Source organism: Serinus canaria, chromosome 5 (genome assembly GCF_022539315.1).
Source record: "Serinus canaria isolate serCan28SL12 chromosome 5, serCan2020, whole genome shotgun sequence".
Taxonomy (NCBI): Eukaryota; Metazoa; Chordata; class Aves; order Passeriformes; family Fringillidae; genus Serinus; species Serinus canaria.
In genome coordinates, this window is record NC_066319.1 from 7,906,964 (window position 1) to 7,932,629 (window position 25,666).

General features: G+C 39.3%; 2 protein-coding genes across 2 annotated transcripts in view; one reads left to right on the top strand and one right to left on the bottom strand.

Moving 5' to 3' along the window:
- PPFIA1 (PTPRF interacting protein alpha 1) overlaps positions 1 to 25,666 on the top strand; it is a 503,873-nt gene that overhangs the window by 284,030 nt on the left and 194,177 nt on the right. The gene's annotated exons all lie outside the window — the stretch shown is intronic.
- Positions 1 to 25,666, bottom strand: part of SHANK2 (SH3 and multiple ankyrin repeat domains 2) — a 259,058-nt gene that overhangs the window by 200,462 nt on the left and 32,930 nt on the right. The window contains exon 10 of the mRNA XM_050975060.1: positions 14,785 to 14,851. Within this exon, the coding sequence (XP_050831017.1) occupies positions 14,785 to 14,851 (67 nt within the window). The remainder of the gene's footprint in view (positions 1 to 14,784; positions 14,852 to 25,666) is intronic.

Sequence of the window (25,666 nt, forward strand, 5' to 3'; positions counted from 1 at the left end):
TAGTTTTAACCCCTCTGGTTTTAAGGAAAACCATTACAGTTTTGTTTGTGTTTCATTCTTTCCCACAGATCTTCCACACCAAAGTTTTCAATTCAATGGAATTGCCTACTCTAGACCTGATTTCATGAAATTACAAAATGACAGAAAGCAGAAAACTTTCCTGTCATAACCATAAAATGATGAAGTGTAAAATACTGAATAAAAAAATTAAATAGGCCTCACTCCAGGTAACAAAAACATCCATTAGGGTTATATATTTTTTCAGTCCATTCAGAAATAGATTTGACTATCAGAAGGCCTAAAGAAAAAAGCAATCTTAAATTTCAGATACTGCAGGTATGGTGAGAAAAAAATGTGTTCCTACACATAGAATTTGTGATGAAAAATTGCTCCAGCAAGAATATGGTGAGAGAAATTGTATTTCCCTTCATGGATTTTGAGTTAAGTTCCCTGTGTTGTAGTGGTTCTGCAGCAACAGATACTAGTCAGCCAAGGGAAACAGGAGCCCAGGACAGAGAAGGGCTGGGCTTTTCTTTATGGAAAGTAACCAAAACTTTTTAAAAGTTCTTACAATCCAGACCAGAACTGCCATGGGGCCTTTTGGAAGATTTCCACTTTTGCAAGATCCCACTTTTCATGGGGCCTTTTCCACAGAGATCTCCACTTTTTCCCAGGAAGCCCAAGCACATCCCCATGGAATTTTAACTCAGATTTGGTCCTTCAGAGGTGATGCTTTCACTACACACTTATGATAAATACTCCACAGACTGGAGGTATTTCCTTGCCAAAAATTGCCCCTAAATTTCAGATCAACTGAAAGCCTAGAAATCGTTTGCAATAAGATGTTTATTATGTCACTGGCACATTGTAAACACATCCTTAAAATTAAACTGATCATTCGTTTAGGTTGAATAATTAAAAATCTCCTCTGCTTCAATTGCTGACCCAAGATACAAAGCAGTGGCATCCCAGAAATAAAGGAGATTAAATATGTACCCAAGTATTTTGCAAATACTTCAGAACTCTCCTCACATTTCAACTAAAATTACCTTATCCCAAATTGCAGTAAAAGAGAGAAAAACTTGAGTATCAGCAGACAGAGATCTGAATTTGATTTCAAGATTCGTGTGGACGTAGTGCAAATTACACAGACTTTTTCAACATGTCTGCAGGGAAAACAAAAGAACACAAAAAGATAGCCCTAATAGCTTTATTTTATACACATGTAAATCTTGGCTCTGTGTGTTCAGTTTTATGTGATTAAATGATATTGAGCTTTGCAGAAAATATTCTTTATCTAATGAGAAAAGACTGATTTGGATTTGATCACTAAAAGCCACCTATTCTCATTTTGCCACAATAGGAGAAAATAAATCTAAAATGTTATTTAACACCATACCAAAGCTATTTGCAAAGGACATCCAGCAGAGGTGGCCTTGCATTCTCAAAGTCAAATTTTAGGAACATTGACCAAAAAAAAAAATAAAATAAAATAGAATAAACTTTCTAGAATTCTGAGATTTCTTTACCATGATATGATACTTGCCTGACCTTCCCTTATTGCCTGGGAGGAATTCAACCAGAATGGGGAATTTAATCCTCCACATTATGTATTTTAATGACTCATTGTTTTCCTATTTCTTTCTAGTTCCTGCAAAGTTAATAGACTTGACCATGATTATTAAAATGCTGCAAATAAAAAAGAATTTTTAAAACCTTGAAGTATTAAAAAAGAAAAAAGTGGAGATGCAGTAAAGGACATTCTAAAATTGGAGCCCATTTTGTTGGAGATGGGAGCAAAGTGTCTGAGCCATATGCTGGTGTTACACAGGCAAACTGGCTACAAAGCTTATGTCATTGCAACTTGCTCCTTCAGAAAGCAGCTATGGCAGAAATAATCCCCAAATTTTACATTTCAATTTACACACAGCTCCAGATCCGAACCAGTATTTGGATATCAGAAGTCCATTAGAGTTCATCTTCCTGGGTCAAAAACATGCTGCTACCAAATAATAAACATAAATAAATGGGTACTAAACAACTCCTTACACCCAGTTTGCTCAATTTTTTTTCACTTGAACAGAAGACCAGAAGAGAAGCAGATTATTTTAAATCTGCACAGTTATCTTTCAGATGGCATAGGACACAGTCCAGCAGCTGCCAGGGAAAAAAAAAGATTTTGTGGTTTTCTTCTCCAAGAGGAAACCCAAACACACCCTAAGATAAGGCCCTACCCTAAATCCGCAACAATTTCAGTGGCTTTTATCCAGAATTACACTTCTTTAATGCAGAACTCGATTTGTCACTTGCATAACAGAGTTTAGACACCAGAAAAACTCCCCCTGTCATTTGAACTTTCTCTCTCCTCAGCTGGCACAAACAAACTGCAACTGGTGATTAGGACAGAGCCATGGGTGGACAGAAACACAAACTATATTTGGATAATCCCACTGTGCAGGGTTTGTTGGTTTTTTTGTTTTTTTTTTTTTTTAAGAAATAAGAAAATAAAAGTAAAATAACAAACAAATCCCAAAATCTGTTAAGTCTACAATGTGACCAAAAATCTCTTCCCAAGCACTATTCCCTCCGAATCTCTGGACAAGACAAAAATTATGTTTAACTGCATAAAATTTCTGCCAGTACATAACTTTAAAACGTACTTTCTAAGATAAGAGCCTGGACTCCACAGAAGGATAAGAAGCAGTTTTAGTCCACAGGGAATTTGACTCAACTAGATCTTCTCTTACTTAAAAGAAAAACACCACAAAAATCCTTTGGTGCATGTGGAGAGAAAGCTCCACCAGCTTTGGAGGTAGAGTGGCTTCAAGCTTCAGTTTTTGTCAGGAAAGATGATGAAAGGGAAAACCTCATCTCACCATCATGGGAAAATTTCTGTCCTCACACTACGCACAGACAAAGCAGCAATGAAGCCCCCTCTTCCTACTCCCCCCCACCCAAAAGAGGTGACAAAAAGGAAAACACAGTCCTGTGATAAAAACCTAAAGCATGTCCTATATTAGCAATCTAGCTAATGAAATTTGCTTTCATTTAGTTGAAATAATCAATATCAGATTAGTTCCTTTTTCTTTTTTTTTTTTTTTTTTCTCTTGGTTGACTTTACACATAAGAATTTTCCTCTGTTGCTGATGAAGATGTCTGAATGAACACTGCTATGCTAATGGATCAAAAGATCAAAAATATTCTGTCCTAAGTGCAGAGTGGAAAGGAATAAAGTCACCAGAGTCTTGGGATCACTTTTAACTACTTTTAATTCTTAAACTCCAATCTCAATGTCACAGACCTTGCAAAATGTGGAAGTTCCTGGATTCAGTCAAAGAAGGTTTGCAAAAGAAAAAGAGTTGTAGCTTTGGATCAGTCAAACTCTGAAAAGGTGGCAAAGATTACCCTGCACAGCACTGGAATTCAGCCTTGCTCTCTTTCAGGATGGGGGAATGATTTTCCTTATCCCAATTATCTTAGAGTTTTGTGCAGAATTGCTTGAGGGAAGCAAAAATCAGATATGAAGAAATCATTGGAGCTTCCTGAGATGCAAGAAAGGGTTGTATCTTACAGGGGGAAGAGAAGCTGGGTAACCCAGCAAAAAACGGGGAGAGCACAGAGGAACAATACAGAACAGAGCTGGCACTGACAGAAGTGAAAGAAAAATGAAGGAAGGTGACAAGAAAAGAAAGAAACAGGAAAGAAAACACAATTAAATAGCAAAGTGATCCAAAACAGGCACGATGCAACAAGCTGAAAAAATTATAATATCTTTATTTGGGGTGAAATTAGTAGTTAGACAAATCCAGGATTTGAGTGCGAGGTGCTGAATAAAAGGCTCTGATGTTACAGCTCATTCAGACTGATCCTGGGTTGCTGGGGCAGACCAATGGCATAATTCCAAGCATTCCTCAAGCCATGTTGATGCTGTCAGGCCACACCAACAACCTCCCTGTTGTGAAGTTTTTGGAATTAAAAATTAAACGCAGTCCAAAACTAAGCTCAGGGCTTCCAGTCCGTGGCCTCCCAGGTGCTGCCTTTGAGCATGTGTAAAAAACTTCTGGTATTGCCCTCAAATCTTTTCTTGGTCCTGGCTCAAGGAACTTTTTCTTGCCTTTTTGCTATACTGCAGGTCATTGCAGGTTCTTTGCTGGTTTTTTGGGTTTTCAGCCCAGGAAAATCAACTCTGCCATGGAGCAGGACTGCAGTGCTTGCCCCTGCAGCCGGGTCAGTGCCAGAGTCCCTGTGTGGGTCACAAAGGACCAGATCCCTCCAAGATCCCTACCTCCTGCTTATTTTTAAGACAGGGGATCCCCTGGCAGGGTTTAAGCACAACCCCTTTGAGTAGATCAGGGAAAAAAAGGCATCAGGCTCCTCAGCATCTCACATTCTTCAGGTAACTGCTTAATACTGAATGCTAAATAAAATTGCCCTGGAACACCTGTGGATAAGGGGGACATTTCTGAGCCCCTAGTACTTGAGAATGCTTTATTCAAAGGCATTTATTATGGAATTATCTGGAAATAGTCAATTGACTGCTGAAATATAGCTAACAAAATGTACCATTCCACTTGTTATTTTATTTGTTTTTATATGCATCATTTCCTGCCTTTAATTTTAATTCCATGCCCTCTAAGAAATGCAATCTCAAAGATCTTCCCCTTTATTTTCCTGTAATAATATCATAGCAGTCTTCTCTAGCTATTTACAATCTCTTCATTCCGTTCACAGCTTTTCCAAGCCATGGAATGAAGAATTATGTAAAAATAGGCCACAAGAAACCAGACACACTTGATCTGCACAGCAAAAATAGAGCTCTTTAGCACCTGGCATTCTCAAGAGTGGTAATGAAGCTGGCAAGATAAGCCAGGCTTTGACCCAAAATAAAAAGCTTAGCCCTCACAAGAAGGATAAATTTCAACTAACACAAAAATTCTGTCTTTTGGTTTCTTGCAAGGTGCAACCCCAGACATCTGGACAAGCAGAGAGACTGGGGCTGACCATAGGTGGGAAATGCAGGAAGAGGACAAGCAGCACACATGAAAACATTAATTTTAGCCTGTCATAATCCCTGAGGGCAAATTACAAAATCCCCCTGGTGCCTGCAGTCCCAGGAGTGCTCATGGCTGAGGGGAAAGCCAAAAGAAAGGAAAGAAACTCAAAGGACAAACCAACAAGCCTGCACTTGTGAGGTTTTTTTCAGGAGCAACAAATGAATTCTTCAGGATAAATAACTGATCTGTGTTGAATTACAGATTTGATGAGGCACATTTAAAACTAAAAACGCATCACAGAGTTTATGTTAAATTTTGCTACCTCAGATGTTCCAAAGAGATGTAAGAGGCTCTTTCCCAAGATGCAAATGCTATAATGTGAAAGATTATGCAGAGAGAATGGAAGTTTATCAAGTAATGGGGCTTTTGGTAAGAGAACACATAAGGAGGAGGAATAAAATCTGGACTTCTGGAGTCAGCAGAATTATATAACAGAAACCAGAGATATCTCTACATATACACAGATAATACAATCTTAATGTTGTAAGTCTTCAATTCAATAAGATTTTGTTGTTTTCATTCAGCAGGGATTTCTCCCAGTTAGAGCCACTTGGCTGATATTTATTTTGCAACTTTTTCTGAATCAAGATGGCATCATAATTCTGTCTTTCATGAACAATTCTGAACAATTACTTCAGCAACACAACCCAGAAAATGGAAGAAAAATCAGGCTTTTGGCTTCAATATCTGAAATTATCAAGATGCATAGAATGGAAAAGTAAAAAAAAAAAAAAAATCAAAGCAGAATGGAGATTTGCTAAGGGAACAACCTTGTTGGACACCAGGAGGTATCTCAGGCCATGCAAGGCATCCAGCAGTGAAATAAAAACCTCCAAACATCAGCTCATTAAAAGGGAGAGGGAGTGACATAAAAGGTTCAGGTAGCATAATTAGGTTTGGAATCCCTGGAATCTCTGTCCAAGATCCTAAGCAGACCTGATTTAAATACTCAAAGTGTTTACTCTGAAAATGACCGCCACAGTGTGACAAGACCTTGACTGCAAAAGCTGCATCTTAACCTAAACTCTGCAGGAAAGACTCAGAGCCAGCCCAGGAGATTGAGATATAAATGAAGTGACAGCACGAGCGTGAAATATTGTGAGCAGTGTGAAATACAGTGTGAAATATTACACTCATTACAAAGCCCTGTGCTCCAAAGCCCATCCCTTTATCAAACCTCATCTAGAATTTGACAACAAACAGGCTCCTGGGATGATACTATTTCCTTTTAAAGAGGCTGAATATTACCAGATCAATTTTCACAAAGTTATGACTTGTTATTAAAGTCAGAGTATTTATAAGGCATTACAACAAATTTCTTCAGCGAAGCTTCACTTCTTAAATTGTCAAACCATTGTATATTGAACAGAAAACATAACATCAACTTCATTTCTATAAATAAGGGAGTTTGACTAAAAACTGGTATGTTGAGCCCTTAAAATGATGTCAACATAAATTCAGCATAATAGAAAGAGGAGTTGCAAGTAAGAGAATCAATGTAAATAAAAGCAAGCAGGGATTAGCAATTATGTTAGCAATTATGCAGTCCAATATTAGCAATTGAATGGTCCAACTTAAACCCTTTCAAGTTTATTTGAATCTAAAAGTAAGATAGTAGCCTTGAAATCATGCAAATATTTAGTTTTATATTCATAGGAACGGTTGGTTTTTTTTAATATAAATATTTGTTTCATACAATTGGAAAATCAATAAAATTACATCTATATTTGGAAGGCTTTCCTCATCCAGATCAAATTTTTCCAAGGATGTTCCTGCCTTCCCCAAATGGGAGTTATATTGAACTTAATTCTTGTCCATAAAGCAATGATGGCACATAAAAATCCACATACTCACAAGCTACAAACCCAACCCTGTGCCAACAGTCTTTACTTCACGGTCTACTTTTAGCCTAATTACAGAAAAGAAATTATTGGATGCATAAAGAGGTTTGTGATGAAGTGCTCAGCATAAGGACCTACAATACACGCAGAGTTTAATGGGGTTTAATTTTCCCTTCTCTTCCCTTTTTCTTTTGGGGTTTTTAGTTTTTTGGGGCAGGTTCTGGGGTATTTGGCAAGGGGTCTGTTTGCTAGGTTTTTTTAACTCATCTCTGAATTTACTTTGGGAAGCATAGGAATTTTCTTCAGGAATCATTCCTTACTATTTTCAACAATCTCTATTTTCCCTTTTTTTTTTTTTTTTTTTTTTGATCAAGCATTTATTTCATGTGCTTTCATCTCTTTCTTTCTGTGTTCTCACCATTGTAAATGGAAGGAATAGAGAGCCCTGGGAGCCTCCACACATCTCTTTCCCCACCTGTCCTACCTCTATTTTTGACCTGGCTCTGCTGTTAGAAATCCTCCATGGCATTTGACACCATCTTAGAGAGCTCTTGAGGCTCATGTGGAAAAAATGGTTTAAAGAAAACACATTAACTTTTGAGGAATAGAACTCTCTGGGAGGCTCTTCAAACAGTTTTCCTTCTGTAGCATCCTTTACTGGACAGCCTGATATCTCAGAGCTGCACTGACATATCTCTTATCTCAGCAACCGTTTGTTTTCTATATCCTAATTTTAGTGTGGCCATCAAACCCCTCCTGTTTTGTTACTCTGAGACCTAGATACCTATAGATATAGATATAATATCATGATTGAACTGCACAGACCACATACTTCCAATAGACACAGCCTCTTAAAAAAGGCCCAATTACAGCAAATTTAGGGATATGGATTTTAGTGGAGCCTGAGATAAGATGCCAGAAGGTGCCTCGGATAATGCTGATCAAACTGCAGTAGAAATAAACCCCACCATAAACGTGGTGGTTTCCTATATCTCATTTAAACCTCAGTTTTTCCTCTTCAATATTTCAGCTCTGAGTTGCTCAGAAAAGAAATGTGGCACTGACACAGCAAAGTTCAGGAGTCTCAGCCGCACTCAGGACCCAGCTGCAGCACCCAGAGCGATTTCAGAAACAACAAATGTCTGTTCAAAGAAGGGGTGGTTGACTCCAGAACAACAAAAGGATCCAGCCCCATCAGATCACAAGACCAGGACACAGTTTTCCAAATCCCATTTACAGTAATACAGGTCTTTAACAAGGCAAAATGTTTCTCCTGGTTCTAATCCAGTTCAAACAGGGGTTAGTTAATATAAAAACTGTAATCTGAACTATGAGAAGGTCAGACAGCATGATCACATAAACCTCTTCCTGTTTTGTTATCTATGACCTATAAAACTGAAACAGAGGTGACTGAACACAGACAAACTCAAGAGACAAACTCAAGAGTACTATTTTCTTTTTACAACCCCTCAGACAAATGAAACTCCTTAACTAATTCTAGCTTCCCTTGTGTCCCAAAGACATCCTGGTGTAGGATCAGGCACCAGGCTGAATCAGAAAGCAGATTCCTGAGGGATGGGTCATCTGCTGACCATATCCAGTGCTTCCAGGGGGAGCTGCTGGGATCAGAAGGATCCAGTTGCCAGGCTGAACAACATTGTGTGTTTCACTCACAGGGATTAACTGAAAATCATGATTGGAAGTTCCAGTTTTGTGGAAGGATAGAATGTAAGAAAATAAAGATAGTGCAGAAGGTAGTCTCACACCTGAGGAGTTGCAGCTGCACAAATCACCAAAGATTAGGAACAGGCCTGCCCTCAATAGGCAACAGCTAGAGTGTCCAATAAGAAGAGTGCTACAAAAGAGTGGGTTAGCTGGTTGAGGAGAGAGATGGTGTTTGTTGGCTGTGCTGAGAGGAGAGTGGGAGTTGTTGGCTGTGCAGAAGAAGGAGTCAGTGCTGTGAGGAGCTGCCCATGAGAAATCACCAAGAAGGTATGAGACTTTTGAAATATGATGACAAAACAGTTTGGCTGAAATATTAGTTCAGAATTGCAGCATTTGAGGGCTTTGGGGTACTTGCACTGCTGTCTGCTCCCAACTTGACCCTTGGCTGCAAAGTGAGCTTAATGGCACTGTCCTTTTATGGACTCCACCAGAATTTTGAGGACAGTACAATCCACTAAATTAGTTTCTGTAAAGCAAGAAATTAACATTATTCTTTTGGTAACTTGTTTGATATACAGAAGTATGTTCCATTTTTGTCCCCATCAGAGCCACTGTCACTGGCATCCTCAAATCACTTTTTCTACTTCTGTTTTATGGCTTTATTTCTTTTTTTAACTCTGTGACTTGCACTAGTTCTGTACATGGCTTCTGATTTTATTTCCCTGTACAGTCCCTCAGGGGGGTCAAGACAGTGAAAACTATTTTTAAAAAAACACCAAGGGGACAAAAGCCACTACTAGTGAAAGGATGGTGTCTCAGAGCAGCCAAAACCCTTGAAGGGCTTGGGAACAGTTTCTGACCCGCCTCTGAGGAAACAGCACTGATGACAGGAATGCTGCTGAAAGCAGCACATTCCAGCTGCTGGATACAATGGTCCCAGCCTGGAAGGTGCAGAGAAGGTGAGAGACGTTTCTGCTGAAGAGCAGCTAGTAGACTGACAGCTGGCTGGAAGCCAGATTTGGGAGAGGCAGGAGCTACAGGCCCTGGAAATGCTTCCAGCCATTTGGGTCTGGGCATAAAGATTGGGGCAAGGCTCAAACACAGAGCAATTCCCCCCTTTCCTTTCCGCTGCCACCCTCCCAAGCACCTGCAGGGAATGTGCCGGTGTGACCTGCAGCCGCTGCTCAGCCCAGAGTTCTGCCTGAGACCAAACCTAGCTCAAGGGCACTGGAAGCAGCCTGGGATCCCCTCCAGTGGGTTATTTTTGGCTCAAGTGCCAGGCTCTTCTGGTTCAGTCTGTAAAATAAAGCCTAGGAGGAGCAGCTGTGGTAGTCATTGCCTACCTGGCAAGTGGCAAGGACACGCTGCAGGCTGGTCTCCAAAAGCAGGCCAGAGCATTCTGCAGTCAGCCGTACTTAAAGCAGCACTTACACATGGAACCAGCTCTCTCCTCACCTCCCTGCTCAGAATTTCAAGTAAGCCTCAGGAATGGCCACACCACAGAACTTGCACATCTCAGCCTTCAGTCCTTGTTATGTGCACAGAATGCGCCCAAGTTCAAAGACCAAGAGTAACCAGCTTCTGAAAATGAAGTTCAAACTTTGAAATAAAGCAAATTACTGTATGGTTGTGCACAATGCACACACACAAATAACTAACTTGTGATCAAAGGGAAAAGGAAAAGCATGGTAAGTTTTTCAAGCTCTGCCCTACATTTCAGTATGTAATTACGTTAACGTACAATTCCCAGTTTTCCAATTTGTTTGCTGCCACATAGCAAGACTGAGCACAGGAAATTCTATTTCTTGCAACCATTCAGAGGAAAACAGAGAAATAATAGCAACAGATTTATTTCATACCAACTAATATTTGTTTGCTTGTAATGCAGCCTAAACATCATTAATGCAAAGGGGTGTTTTTCTATGAACACAGAAGTAATTATTAGTTTAGCAAAGATATTTGAAAGGAATTGCAAAAGAAACACAGGATGATGATATTCTACCACACAACACGCATTTAAAATGTGGGAAATTCACACACCTCAGTGGTTTTGCCATCCAGATTACATAGAAATCATTCTTTTTCCATGTAAATGCTTACTAACATTTGAAATTGGTAATGCTGCTCCCACATGACAACTGCACAGGGCTACAATAGATATTTCTGTCCCTTTTGCTTCTATTAAATAACAAGTGATAAAAATAGAACAAGTCACCGCACGCTGCCAACAATTTTGTAGATTTTCCTTTTTGCTTTACTGCCTTTCCCTCTTTCTTATGTTATCTGTCTCAATCTGACTTCCATCAGCTTGAGGAGTATTCTGCAGGCATTTGATTGATGAAAATCAAAATTACTGAACCATTCCCCAAACCCAAATAAATAAGTAAACAAACAGAATATTCCTTAGGCTGGCCAGCATTTAATAGCAACACTTGCAGCTGAAAAACCAAGATTGCTGACCTCAATCACTCTCATCTAATTAAGAAAATTAGTTAGAAAAGCAATTCTGCCACAAACCAGCTAATATCGTCATGTTCTGAAATACCTGTTCTGCTTATTCCACAATAAAATACACATTCCTTATGCTTGCAGTCACAATGCCAGTTTTAAAACCCACCTTTTTACTCATACTCGAAAAATGTTTAATTTCAAAGCAATTGCTCTATGTGGAATGTATCTACATACTGTATTAGCAGATTTTCAAAATTATCAAAATAAAAACACCCATGTGAAAGCACAGACAAACCATCACACACACACATCTCTCTGCATAATTATAGAGGAATACAGGAACTCTGACTTGAAGCCTAGCAACGGTATCCAAGTATTAGTTAGTCTGCTAATCAACTACCAAAAACTCACACACCAGCTCAATGTGCTTCATTTTCCTAAAGCAAACAAAAAACCAGACAAAAGAATCCTGTCAGTCCTGGCTCCAGAGCTGCTGAAGGACAAGATGCACAATAGAAAACAAACCTTGTTCACTTGAAGAAGAACAACCCATGTCATTTACTCCGTCTGAAAATTCATCCCATCACAAAGAACCAAGGCAAAAGAGAGATTTAAAAATAGGTTATCCAAGTCAAAGGATTATCAGCTGGCAACATACTTAATATCTGCATATCTGTATGTAATGAAAGCTTCAAAATTCTTACATATATGATTGGGCTATGTACCTCCATCCTATAGAAGCCATAGTAAATTCTGTACAGCAAATGCTTCCTAAATCTGCTGTGCTCATTTACTCACAGACAGCTGCAGGCTGGATGAAAACAATCAGGGATTAACTTTTCTATTCATCACATCTTTTAATCCATTACTTTCTCTTAGTTTGCAATAAATAAATGCATAAAGTTAAATAAATTATAAATGTGCTATGGTTAGCTAAAAGAAAAAAAAAGTTTAAAAGGGACACTATTACTATTATATGTTTTTAATGGTGTGCAACTGGTGTACATCAGGGGTATGTGTAAGGTCTTCCTCAAAGCAGAAAAGAAGATGCAACAATAGTCACTGAGCTGGGATACACTTCTGGGTCCCAAAGAATTCCAAAATAACCAATAATTAAAATAAGGTACTCTGGTGCTGTTATTCTTCTTCTTCTTCTTCTTCAAAAAAAATCAAACTAATTTGGGGACATGATGAACTGAAATAATCTGAGAAGCCACACTAAGCATTTCATACTGCTTGTAAAACGAGTTTCTAAGTACCTCATAGTAATAGGGTTTCTTGCTTTATGAAAAATAGTATTGTAATTTATTTCAAATAGGATTACTTTTTAAATGATATGGCAATTTCTATTCACTTTTCAAACATCTGCCATGAAAATAAAAGGTAAATACAATGAAATCTGGATCTTGTTTTTAATCCTTATGGGCATCTCTTTTTTTCTGTCCTTGGATTCCTTTATCTTTTCTGATTCAGTCTTACAAAACAGCCTCATCCCAGTCCAGAGTAAGAACTTTCCTGGTAAAATCAGCCAGGGGGGTTTTATTGGACTGAAGCTACAGGAATCCCTTGCAAGGTTTTTTCTTTATAGGTTTATTCACATTACTCCATGGGACATTATTCTCACCTTTTTTGGCTCTTAAAATTTTTCTTAGATTTTTCTTCTTTTTCCAAAACAGCTGGAATTCTTATGATTATTGCAAAAACCTAAGTTTATATATGCCTAATTTTCACATCTATCTGATGTGAAAGTGCTTTACAATTAAATTAAAAGAAGAAGGAAGAACAATCTTGGTGGGATTTGATCTGTAGAACAAAGATTTAGTGGCTCTGATGTAAATCAGAATTTTCTATTTCTAAAACAGAGTCTAAAATAATTACAAAGTGCAAAGAGATTGGGATTATTAAATGAACTTAAAATAATAACAAGTTTTAATGATCTGGTTTGATATCAAAATTCAGAATCTAACCAAAATACACTTTTTCTGAGAGATGAGTGATTAAAAGTTTCTCAAGAAACTTGATAGTATGAATAGTCATCATCTTCCTGAGGATACTTCCCAAGCTCTTCACTATTCCTTCCCCCTCTGCTGCCTCTAAGGAGGTGCATTACTCAAGTGATAAATTTTGGAATACATCCAAAATTATAGGAACACAGTGGGTAACCAGACAAGCACAAGAAGCAAAAGCCAGCTTGCTGAAGCTGAAATGCTGACATCACACTGCACATTCATCATCACAGCAGCTCTCAGGTTTTCTGCTCAGGATTTGGTTCTTTGATTTACTCTTCTTCTTGGTTTTTTTTTTTCTCCACAGGGAGACACTCCAAAAATGGACATTTCAACAACTTCATTTTCATAAGTAATAAAACTTAAAGGACAAATGTCCAGCTCAATTAAATTAGGTGGGAGGAAATAACATAATGTAATGTTTACTCTTTAGACAAATCTATTAATTTAAATAGTCATGGTCAAGCCACCATCTTGCAAAAATGGCAAGTGAATAATGGAAGTACGAATATGTCTATTTTTCAGTGGCAAAGATGGAGGCATCAGAAAAATTTGGAGAATCTTCCCATAGAATGTATTTTCTAAGAATTTTTCTAGAAATCACCAAATCCTACAGGTCAGAAGAAAAACCCCATTACCCATATGTAAATATAAACAACAATAAGATGCTCAACCTAATAAGAATAACGCGTTCCTTTTTAATTCATGCTTTACAGATTATTAATAAATATAGACTGATGAAGAATTCTTACATGGAAAGGAACTATCCCATTATCCCAGGAAAAAAAAAAAAACCAAAACTTTCCTGACTGTCTCTGAACCTTTATGCAGAAGTTATGACTTTGGTGCATTTTGCCCTCAGTTTTCTCAGTGCACACTGCAAGAGCTGAAAGTGCTACAAGAACTTAAATTACCACAGAACCTTCAACCATATCCCTCCAGATCATATGCAACAAGGAAGGGAAAGGGAAAGTAGTCCTTAATCCACATCCTTAGTTTTATATTTCATGTGAGCTGGACTAATTTCCCATATAAATGAAATACTCAAGTCAGAGATTTGCCTCCCTGAGTTAAATCAGTGTGGGTGAGTACACAGAGCCTCCTGCTGCAAAAGAAATGCCTTTTTTTGTTCAACTTCAAGATATTTCTCTGGAACTTTAACTTGAATTAAAGCATTTTAACCTATTTTGTTCAACTGTATTAAGAATAACTTGTATCAAACTGGCTCTTATTTTAATGGCAAATCCCTCTGCATAAAAAGGTATTGAAAGAGCCTCCAATTTTTTTGTCAGGGGCCCTTAAGGCCCTTAATCCCACCAAACTCAGTGAGAGGGAATGCTTTTATGGATATGGGGAGTTGGCTTCTACCAAATATACATTTAATTATAGAGAAGCATCTTTCTCCATTTTCATCTTTTGATCAATTATTCCTATTTGGCAGCTGCTTTAAGCAAGGCCAAAACAACCTGCAAGAGCCAACGTGGCTCTTCCAGGGAAGTGGATGTGTATTTAGTTTATTACAAACTGACTGATTTATACTTAGAAAGCACCTACCATTTACCACATTTTCCTCTTCAGAGTATATTTTTGAAAACATTTCAGCTTTTTACCCATCTGCATTTTTTTACAAGAGTTACTTTTCAAACCTCCCTGAAATGTCAGCAGTCCTGTGGTTGTATCTCACATAGAATCAGTTTTAACATCTTTGCAAAATCCTGGCACAAACAAGCACAACTTATTTTCAGAGTCTGTAAATATTTTGCTTACCAATATCAGCTTCCCTGTGATTCTTGATGTATTCAGCAAGCTCAAAATTTCCCGCTATTATAGCCACCTAAAGGGTTGCAAAATAGGCACAATTAATATGTTGTCATCACTTGCCAAGAAGGAAAACATGTCACAAAACTGACAAATGTCAGACAAAGACATTTTCATTTCACTAACTGGAGCGATTTTATTACTTTCATTCTGCAGTATGTATCTGAAACACCAATACAACACTGAAACAGCAAGAAATGAGATCTTAATCTGTGTGTAAGAGCACTGCCAGTCCCCCAGCTGCCCATTTCCCAGGAATGCTGGGATGGTGGCAGTCTCAGGAGGCTGCTGGAAGAGCTGCTGCTCTTCACATGGTGGCAGTCCAAGGCAGCAGTGAACATTAAGCACAGCATCCCCATAGCTCTGGGAGATGTACTGGTGTGTGGGGAATGCTGCAGGAGAGACACACTGAAGATATTATCTCCCTTTAATTGCTCCTGCCTCGCTCCTTACCTGAGCAATAAAAACAGGAGCTGAAGTGCAAAGTACACGAGAGAGACAAGGACCAAGAGCTACCAATATTCAGGTTCCACTAAGGCACCAAAAATCACACAGAAAGAGAGAGACTGGCAAAGTTTATGCATATGTATAGAGTTTAAAATGTCTAAATACATTGAGTTTTAAATTAACAATTTTCTTTTTCATTTATTTCCTGATTGTTGAACACAGATCTGAATTCTCATTTCAATAGACTTAAAAATAAAAACATCTCCAATGTGTTTGAGGGAAGCATTTCAATTTTGCTATTGCTGGCTTCCCCCTTTTTCTTCTTCTCCTCTTCTTGCCCTGAGTATCAAGGAATTGTCTTTTCTGGCCCCATTTTGCAGCTCGGACAGATCCTGTTCTCTAGTCACACTGCAGATTTCCTGATGTATGTGCAAGGCATTAGCTGGGCTGGCCTTTCTCATAGAAACTTCTGCATCTACAGGGTGCAGGTTAAAAAAAATTGAAAAAAAAATCTTGCTGTAGGATTCTCTTGGATATAGGACAGTATCCAAGAGAGTCAGACATGAAAAATTATTAAAAACTCCATGCAAATTTCTGAGCTGATGACCAAGAAAAATTATTTGCTGGTTTGTGACTTTTAACATATGAAGAATGATGCAAAGGAAGACTTCAATGCTGCGATGGTCTTAGGGAGTTTATAAAGTACAGTTAATGTCAGCAGTATCTTGGAATGTAACAAGCATAAGATCTTGTTTCTGCACTCAGCCTAGGAAATTGAATGGGCAATTTTATTTACCAGTAACCAAAACAAACTAATACGGAAATCCCTGAAATTGAAGACTTTACACCCAAGCTATGGCTTCCCCATCCCTGGCAGTGTCCAAGGCCAGGTTGGATGGGGCCTGGGATAGTGGAATGTGTCCCTGCCCATGGCATGGAGTGGAGCTGGGTGACTTTAAGGTCCTTCCCAACCCAAACCATTCTGGGATTCTGTGATCGGGGAGGTTGGACACAAGCAGGTTAATGCGCTAACACCTCAACACCATCTAAAACATCCATCTGATAATTACTATTTTAAACACTGGTAAAACAACCTTTATTCCAGAAGCCCCTCCAGACAGAAACAGTTTCTCAGCATGGATGACACCGCAGACTCTGGCCCCCAGCCTCCTCTGTGCAGCCCATGATTCTCCCTGGCAAACAGCACTAGGAAACCAACAGCAGAGCTGTACCAATCTTCTCTCTTTAACTTCCAATTCTGCAGCCTGGCTGGCTCCAGGTTCATAACAGCAACATTTGTGCACAGCTCTGAGGTTTTCTCTGCATTGTAAGCAAGTGGTGGTACTTCTCTCTGATGTTACCCCTAATTAGCAGTAAAATTCCAGCAAGGGGTGGAATTCAGCAGTGACAGACAGCTTGCTAGACAGCACCCATGGCACTCAAATGAGAGAATTTTTGATACCAAGCAGATTTTAAACTTCAAGTATAAACATGCTCTTCAAGTGATAAACACATTTTATTACTTGGGGGAAAAAAAAAAAATAAAAAGAAGAAAGATATTTCCAGATAACTAAGAGACAGCTTGACAGGGAATTGTTCCTGTATTTGCTTCTGAACCAAGGAGTAGATTCAGCAAGCTCAAGGAACCATTTTTCTCAATTTAATTCACTTAGATGCGCTAAAAACAGTATGTAAAATCCTTACAGCAAAATGAAGGAAAGATATGTTAAGATCTAAGGAAAGCAACGAAAAGTTAAAAAGTACAAATATTTCTTGGCATAACATCAATGCACTTCACTTGAATTTGATGGGTAAAATGTGTAGGAGAAAGTGAAGTCAGAGCAAAATCAGAAAGACACAAAATTATTCTCATTCAATTTGTACAGTTACAAACCACATAGCATGGCAACCTTAGCCCTTTTTCCATACAAACATGTCTTAAACCAAAATTATAGTGAATTGACATGAAAATATAAATGTGAATACATTAGGACAAGTGAATGGTCTTCACATGATCCAGAGCTGGGACCAAATGAAGGTAGTAAAAATTCTTTCCTTGATCATGTACCTAAATCAGAGACCAACTGAAGCTCTATATCGATACTAAATTTCTTTGTACTTTAGAAAAAAATAGTAAAGCAGCACCATGGCAGAAAATACTAGAGTTTGATTCTCTCCATGCTTCATAATTTACATGGTTTTAAATAGCCATAGTTTGCTTTTCAGGATGTTCCATAGACAAGTGCTAGATTTAAAATTAAGAGGTTATGGTAGGAAAGAAGGTTTTGTTTGAGTTTTTTGATCACAAGACATCTTCTCTTGGCAGTGAAAGAGCAGCATAGCCAGCAAAACTGCAGCAAAAGTTTGCGTCCAATTCCAGTAGGAACTGGATTCCAGTCATCAAAATGCATCACATGTGTGTTTACAGACATGAAAAATCACCATGAAAGGCTGGAGGTAGCACTTTACAACTAGAGGCTATCTACCAACTCTGTTATGCTGAAGCTTCAAAAATTGCAGCTTTTCTAAAACTGCATATGCAGCAGTCTTGCCATAATTCAGGTTCTTACATTCCTGCAGCAAATGTCCTTTCATGTCATCCTTTTGACATTTATCTCACATCAAAAGTCTGTGTATCCTCAGTCACATTACTCTGCAAACCTGATAAAACCTGGTTCTGCATCTTGTACGAAATAAAAGCATCACTCACACGCAATTTGCACTAAGATCTGCTTTGTGCTTTGCCATGGTTTTAAAGGGTGTCTTTACTTTGCATCCAGAATCAGAAAGAGTTCACCTGCAGGGTCCCAGCACGGTGTCAATCAAACCCCAGCAGAAAAGCCTGACTCAGTAATTCAGTGCTTTTAAACCCAAACCAGGATTTTTGTCTGCTGCAGACATTTGGTTGGGAGCCCTGCCACATTCTACTGTACAGAAAGCAGAAATTATCTTGTTGAGGCTTTTTTAATCACATTAGAGGCAATTTTTTATGAATGACAGTAACCAACCAAAGTGAATCACTTATCAGCTCCCTCCTAAGCTTAATTGACCCCACTAAGGCTGTTAACACGGGTACCTAATTATTACCAAATTACCTTTGATAACACACGTGTCTGGCCTGGGTAAGTCTGCCACAGGGAAGCAAGCAGAGAGTAAAGCTAAGCAGGAAGATGGATCTTGGTAGGAAGCAACTGATATAAAATAAAAAGAGAGGATAAAACCATGCTTCTGGACAGTGGTACCTCCTCCTATTCCCACAATGATCTGCCTCCAGCATGACAAAACTTAATGGAGTGCCCAAAACAGGTCCCAGCTGGGACACCCTGAAGCACAAAGCCATGGGTGAACAACTCACAGGAGCAGAGTCAGGAGCTGGCTGTCACTCAGTGTGTGTAACAGGGAGCTTGACCAGAAAGGTTGTGTTTACAGAGACATTTCCTGTGCCTGGGGAGAAGCAGAGCTGTCACAGACACCCTGGTGTCTCACTTGCTGTCTCACAGACAGATGTTTCTTTCAAACGATGCAAGGTTCCAGGGCCTCACTGTTGGCCGTGGCAGGCAGTGCCAGATGCTCTCCTGCCAAGCCAAGGGAGGAAGGGAAGGAGTTTAATCGACACTTGGCCACTTGCTACGGGTGGTAACCAAGGGCTCAGCCGAGTGGAAACCTGAATGAATGAAGCAGCTGCAAGGCGGGGACTGGGAGGGAGCAGGCAGGAGGTGGGAGCATCCCAACACTCCTACTCCAGCTCTGGGCAAGGAGCAACACCCTCAACACTGGCACCTTCACAAGTGGGCTCTTGCTCCTGACAGATCATTCTCACCCTTGGCTTTGTGATATTCACAGTCAGACACAATTCTTCTGGATAAAGGCACCTTCACAAGTGGGTCTCTCTCTCCTGACAGATCATTCTTAATCCTGGCTTTCTGATATTCACAGTCAGACACAATCCCTCTGGATAAAGGCACAGTCTAAGTTGCCTTTCAGGAGTAAATTCAGAAATTAAATATTTGAGGCATCAGGTACTACTTTTTCTGAATCATGTTCCCCAAAGAAACTTAGTTTAAATCATGGCAAATAAAAGTACTTTGTGTAAACAGTGAAACTGGCCAGATGTCCCATTACTGGTTTCAGTCTAACAGGGTTTCACAGTGTTTTCAGACTCTTTCAGACAGAAGTAGCACTGACTCACCACCATCTCTCTGTATAGCCACATAAATGCAGTTCTAAAGATATCAATTTACTTACATTCAAGTATTTACATTTTTTGCGGCGATTAATGCAGTTTTTTGTTCCTTTTGGGAAATTAGAAGTTGTATTTACACTTTACCTTGCACTAACCACTCAAAACTGGTATTTTCCTGCTCTTGAAATGTATCACAGATAGAGATTATATTAAATTAGAGCATGATTTTGTAGCCTGTTAACAAATACAATTTTAGAGCTTTATGGGCTAGCCCCTGAAAGGCAAACACCACAGCTAAATTACATTACCACTCTTGGGAACAAACTGCTCCACCCAAGAACAAACACCAGAAAAAAGATAGAAACTGAAGCTGCCCCCTCTCAAATCACAACGATGAATTTTGACAAACTTTCTGTGTGGGACTGAAGAGAGCCTCTTAGTCCATTTATGTTCCATTCAGTCCAGGCTCCTGTATTTCTGCTGAACATGCTTACATTTGAGAGACCCAAAGCTCTGAAATGCAGAGCCTTTGGAGGGAGCAGAGGGAGCTGCAGGGTTGTAGCTGCCACTCACAACGAGCACATAAAACATTACCACTCGCCACCTGCTTTTGTCCCCTTGCTCTTCTCATCCAGACAATTTCCCTTTCCTGAGGAAAGTGCATTTCATTATTCTTTCCTTCAGGGCTGATGTTTCACCTTTCTCTTGTCTCTGCCAGCCAGCAGTGTTTGTTGAATGATGGCTTTTCCAGAAAGCTTGGATTGGCAGTAAGCTCAAGCACGGTGCTATACATTAAAGGAGGTAACTCCAGCCCAGAAAAAAAGTGAATTACATCAGTGCAAATGCAGGTGGACAGACAGGACACTGAGGTAAATCTTCCTTACAGGTTCCTGTCTTCAGTGGGAACCACCAGAAAAGGGTCACACAACCCTGTGAATAAGACTGTAACCATCAGACTCCAAAAACTGCCTTCCACTTCAACCACAGGCTCACAAAACCACAAATTATTTCTCATTCCAGCAAGGATTATACTATTTTAACAATGAAAAAACACCACTCAAGCAGTCACAGCCATCACACAACAGGACTGACTATCAGCAGAGGCACGTGAGAAATTAACACAAGGGAATTTGGAGGCATTGGGATCATTCCTTAATTAAAAGATTTTCAGAATTGCTCTTCCATGTATCATAATCAGTATGTGTTTGCTTAGTATTAAAAATATATAACCACATTCCAACAACCACAGATTTGGAGATTGACTCCTCTTTAATTTGATACAAAAATCCAATGCTGTTTACTGCGGGGCAATGGAAATGTAACATAGGTAAACTTCAATATATTTATTTTCTACTGTGTCCTCCGGAAAGAAAAGCTCTCCCTAATAAAGCCAAGAGGTATTTGGAGTCTAAAGCCACTTTGAATTTAGCTCCAGCACACCATCAAGCCCACAGCAGTCATCCCCAAGGACATCAGGAAGTTAAATTTAGGTTAAGTGCCAAGACCCTGTTCCCATGCGTGCCTGTGTAGGACACGGCAGCGGGAGGCTCCATCCCTGATAAATGGTGACACAAAAGCACCCAGCACACCCAGCAGACTCAAACAAATCCCATCCTAAATGGATCTGCATTAGCTGCTCTCATGTAGTGTGTGGATTTTATAACTCTCTCAGCGGGACAGATGGAGTTCAGTTTGGAAAAGCAGGAAGCAATCTGTGTTCCGAATTTCTTTCCCATAGGTGTGGGATGGAAATGTATCGATCACCCACTGTTGGTTCCTTATGCAATTCCAGGAGCCTGCACTTGAAGAGACGTTTATTGATTCAAAGAGCACCACAAGTACCTGGAACTCGGAGTCCTTAGGAAAGGCATTCTCTTGTAACGCCTGAGCAAAACGTGAAAATGTGGAAAACATTGTTCTGAGCTCAAACCACAATGCAGACCTCAGATGTTTTCCATCAGAATGTTAAGAATTCCAAATGGGTCTCTCTGAACCAGCTGGAAAATCCTACACAATTGCCACAGCCATAATAACCTAACGCAGAACTGCTGGACAATCATGAATTCCTTATTTCACTTTGCAAAAATCAAAGGGCAAAGTTTCACCCCACATTTTGTAGTTCCAGGGATTGCAGTTGATTTTTGAGGCTACGACACAGCAAAATAAAAGTAGCAGAAGCTTCTTGGTTCACCTCATTAAAAAATAAAACCAAATGTTTGATTAATATTCTATTAATATCACTAATTCCCTGTCTTTATCTAACAGTGCTGCTGGATACATAGAATATGAATGACATAAAACATGACTTCGAGGAGATACATATTCTTGCCTTATGGAGAAACACATTTAATAAAAAATAACCAATTCTGAAGCTGAGATGTAATACAACTATTTAGAAATTTGTCAAAAGCAAATCACTACTTTAGGAAGTTTATAGTTGTGCAGTATTTTGTATATTTAATAAAACAATTATGCTTCTGTTGAAAATAGATCAGAACTGAAAGGTTTTATTTTATAAAATAAAATTAATTTTATCCATTTGAAGTTCCCTTTCAGGTGTAACATTTTCAAATTTGGGCAAAACTCAGTGATGTAAGGTAAGATAGAATAAAGAAAAGCAGTAAAACTGAATTTTTTTTTCTTTAAATAATAGCCAGCAAAGGCTTATATTAATTGCAGAAATAGCCCACATTCTCTACCAGGACAATAAAATGCTGACAATTTTCCTAAATTACTTTATAGTAATGTTATGAAGAAATACAAGTTAAAAAATCATATTCAGCATTTTCCTGCATGCTTCTTTCCTGGACGAAGAAGAGAACTCTTAACATTTTAAATTATATCATGTAATATAATACAAGCTCAATATTATGTATTTCGAAAGGAACTAATTGTGTATATTAATAGATCTGGTGTCCAGTAGATGGCAAAATATCAGCAACCACCACCTTTAATCTTGGCACTTGCTTCATTCAAACCCCAAAGTAATTTTTTTTCTTTTTGTTTCCAATATCCACTTTATATTTCATTGGAGAGCAGGATTAGCTTTACCTTTTGGATGTTTTCTGTCTATTATCTGCTTGAAAGACAATTTCATCTTCGTCAGGTCTCGATACAACAAAGCACAATAATGTTACTATCCTTTAAATAGTCCTTTGAAGACAGTTTCTTCACCACTGAATTTTTTTTTCCTCCAAGAGCATTCTGCTGCTACTGTTCCCAAATTTGCCAGCACATGTTAGCATACTGTGTACTAAAATCTCTTAGCAACAATATCTTAGTGTCTAACATTTCCCTTCTTCCAACTATGATTCACGGAGCCATCTGTAGTCAGATATTGACATGCAGCATCCTAAAATAGGCACCTTACATTTGCTCAACAACTAGTTTTAGCATCTGAAAATATAAATTGTGGGGAGAGGGCCAATATTTCTGTGAGGCTCCTCAGCATTCCTAGGATCATTTCAGCACTGTTAAAACAAAGGCTCGCCACGAGCGCTTTGCCTCAGTATTGAGGGCACAGTATTCCCGCTTTTCCAAACGACAGCGCCGCTTACGTAACCCTCCGAGCAATCCCAGGCTTCCCTGGTGAGGACCCCCTCACACTGCTACTCAGGCTGGTTTTAATAGTAATCAAATTCTAGGTTTTCAAGCTCTAAGATCTGAGCGTTCCTCACACCCTTGGAAGCATCAGGCTCATGGGAAGCATCCCACGATAGGTGGGACAAGGTGAGTGTCCCAGCTGGGTGAAGAAAAGGGACTTCTGCTGTAGGAAATTCAACAATATCCCACACTCAGGAAGAAAATTTACAACCATAGCCTCCCAAGCACTGCTTTTGCCTCCCAAAACGCTTATCAAGCTTGTCCTCAGAAAATACAGCATCTTCTTTTCAGCTGCAGCAAATTAACTCTTAGCAGCAAAGACTTTGCATAACCCAAGTTTTTCGTGGCAATGCGCTGTGCAGTTCTGTACAACTTAAAAGAATAGTGCTGTACTAAAAATGTTAATTAAACAGGAACAGGAAATGTTAATTAAAAATAATCATAATCAGAAGAATACATTATATAGGAAGAGTTGATAGTATGGCTCTGGAACTGTCTCAAGTGTGAGGAACACACTTTCACCCCAGCAAAATGAGTGGAATTTCTTCCACTTCAAAGGAACCGAGATTTTACCCTAAATACTTTTCAGCAATTAATATTTTAAAAACAAGCAAACACACAACAATGTGCAGCCAAATACAGCTGGACTTATCAAAAAAAGTACCCTGCAAGCATAACAGTGCTGGCACATTTTCCTTGCTAAAATGCTGGGTTTGCTTGCAGGAGATTTGACAGCCCCTGCGGGTCTTCTGGAATACACTCCGTAGCCATGAAGCTGTGCCAGGGCTGAGCGAACTCCAGTCAGAATACGGGGAAGGCAATCACTCTGAATGACCTCTTTTCTGTCTCTTTTAGATCCTGAAGCACTGTCTTAGCAGGACTGGACAGCACCTAAAATGCCTGCAGGCATCTTTGTTCATTTTCCAGTTTTCCTTACTAAAAGGCAGAACCTGTGTTTCATTCTCCACTGTCCTTTCACGAACACACACAACTGCATTCTTAAAATCTAACACTCTTATTCATGAATTAGCCATGACTCAATACCTCCCGATTAAACTAAGTCTGCATAGACACCAAGATAAAAAAATGTAAAGTCCTTTCCTCACAACATGGGAGCAAATGACTTCTAAATCATCTCCTCCCTAGGCTTTGAAATGCAAACTTAACTCCTAGGACAAAAGGAGTCGTTGTTATGCAAGAACCAGCTTGACAGGAAGTGTTGAACTGAATACACCAGCAAGTCGAGCAGAGTTACAAGGAAACATGTCAGGAAGCCTAAAAAGGAACACGCAGGCAAATCCATCCCGGGCACAACTTTGCTTCTTCACGACGTTCTTTTATTTCCTCCTATTTCTTGCAAGAAGAAGTAACTCAGATTTTTAAGTTATCCTATTTTGTTCAGGCTGTATTGAGCCTCCTCCATGGTCACTGCCTCTGTTGGGAAATGTTGTGTTTCTATCTATTCTAAAAGTAGTGGAAAAAGACTTCCATCTTCTTCCTGCTTCTCTGCTGAAATGCCACCCAGCAAGTTATCCTCAAGCAAGATGCATTTTCCTACATTCGTGTTTTAATAATTAAAAGAAAGCAGAAAAAGCCAAGTGTGATACACACACACAATTACAGACTCATTCCTCAGGAAAATCTAGCTCAAGCTGGAAAGAGCCATCAAAAGCCAGTTATTACATAATCCTTATTACTGCTACATGGGCGAGCAGCGGTTCCAAAGGAGTATTTACTGAAAGCAGATAAAACCAGGTTGCAGCATCAGATGAATCAGATAAGACACAGCCAGCAACAAAATTGACTTAATTTTCTTCGTCCCCTCCAATAATATGCTAAATCAGAAAGCCATGAAATGCAATCTTCTCCAGCTGAACTCTCCAAGAAAAAGGCTGAGAACGTGTGCTATTTGCTAGGTTTTGTTTTCCTTGGTGCTACAGGAAACATTGGGCTGTGCAGAGAATTCAGCTCAAGGGTTTAGGGGTCTGTGCTGCTGTAGAGTGAAATCTTCCACCTTGCCAGGCAGCCTTACCTCATGGAAAAGCCAAAACCCACCACGTTAGCAGCTTCTTCCCTGAACACTTTCAGAAAAAAAGTCTTCCTACTCACAGCAGACAGACACTTCCCACTATTTCACAGCAGAAACTTTCAGGGATTCAGCTCTGCAAACACTTAATAATATAGTGTTGCTTCAACTGCTAAACCAAATGGCTGGAAATCCTTTTGGAAAGCCCTTAGGATAAAATGCATCAGTGAATAAGACACTGTGATTATTTTACCTAATACATTTGGTGGCTCCATTCCAAACTCTGTGGGTTAACTACAATAAAACCTTTGGAAACAGCAGTCTAGCAATAGTCCATGCCAATAACATACTCTGATGGAGATGGGATTGCCAACTGCATGCCAGGAATGCTCCCTCCAAATGGCAGTGGAAGAAGATGCTAAGTCTGTCCTACGGGCACAGATTCTACATTTCTATAAGGAGCAAGAACTTGGATATAGTCAGAAGATAATGCTGAGTAGGCTGTTTTGAAATGCAAAAGCAGGAGATGATGCCACAAAGCACTCAACCATCATAACTCCAAGCATGAATCC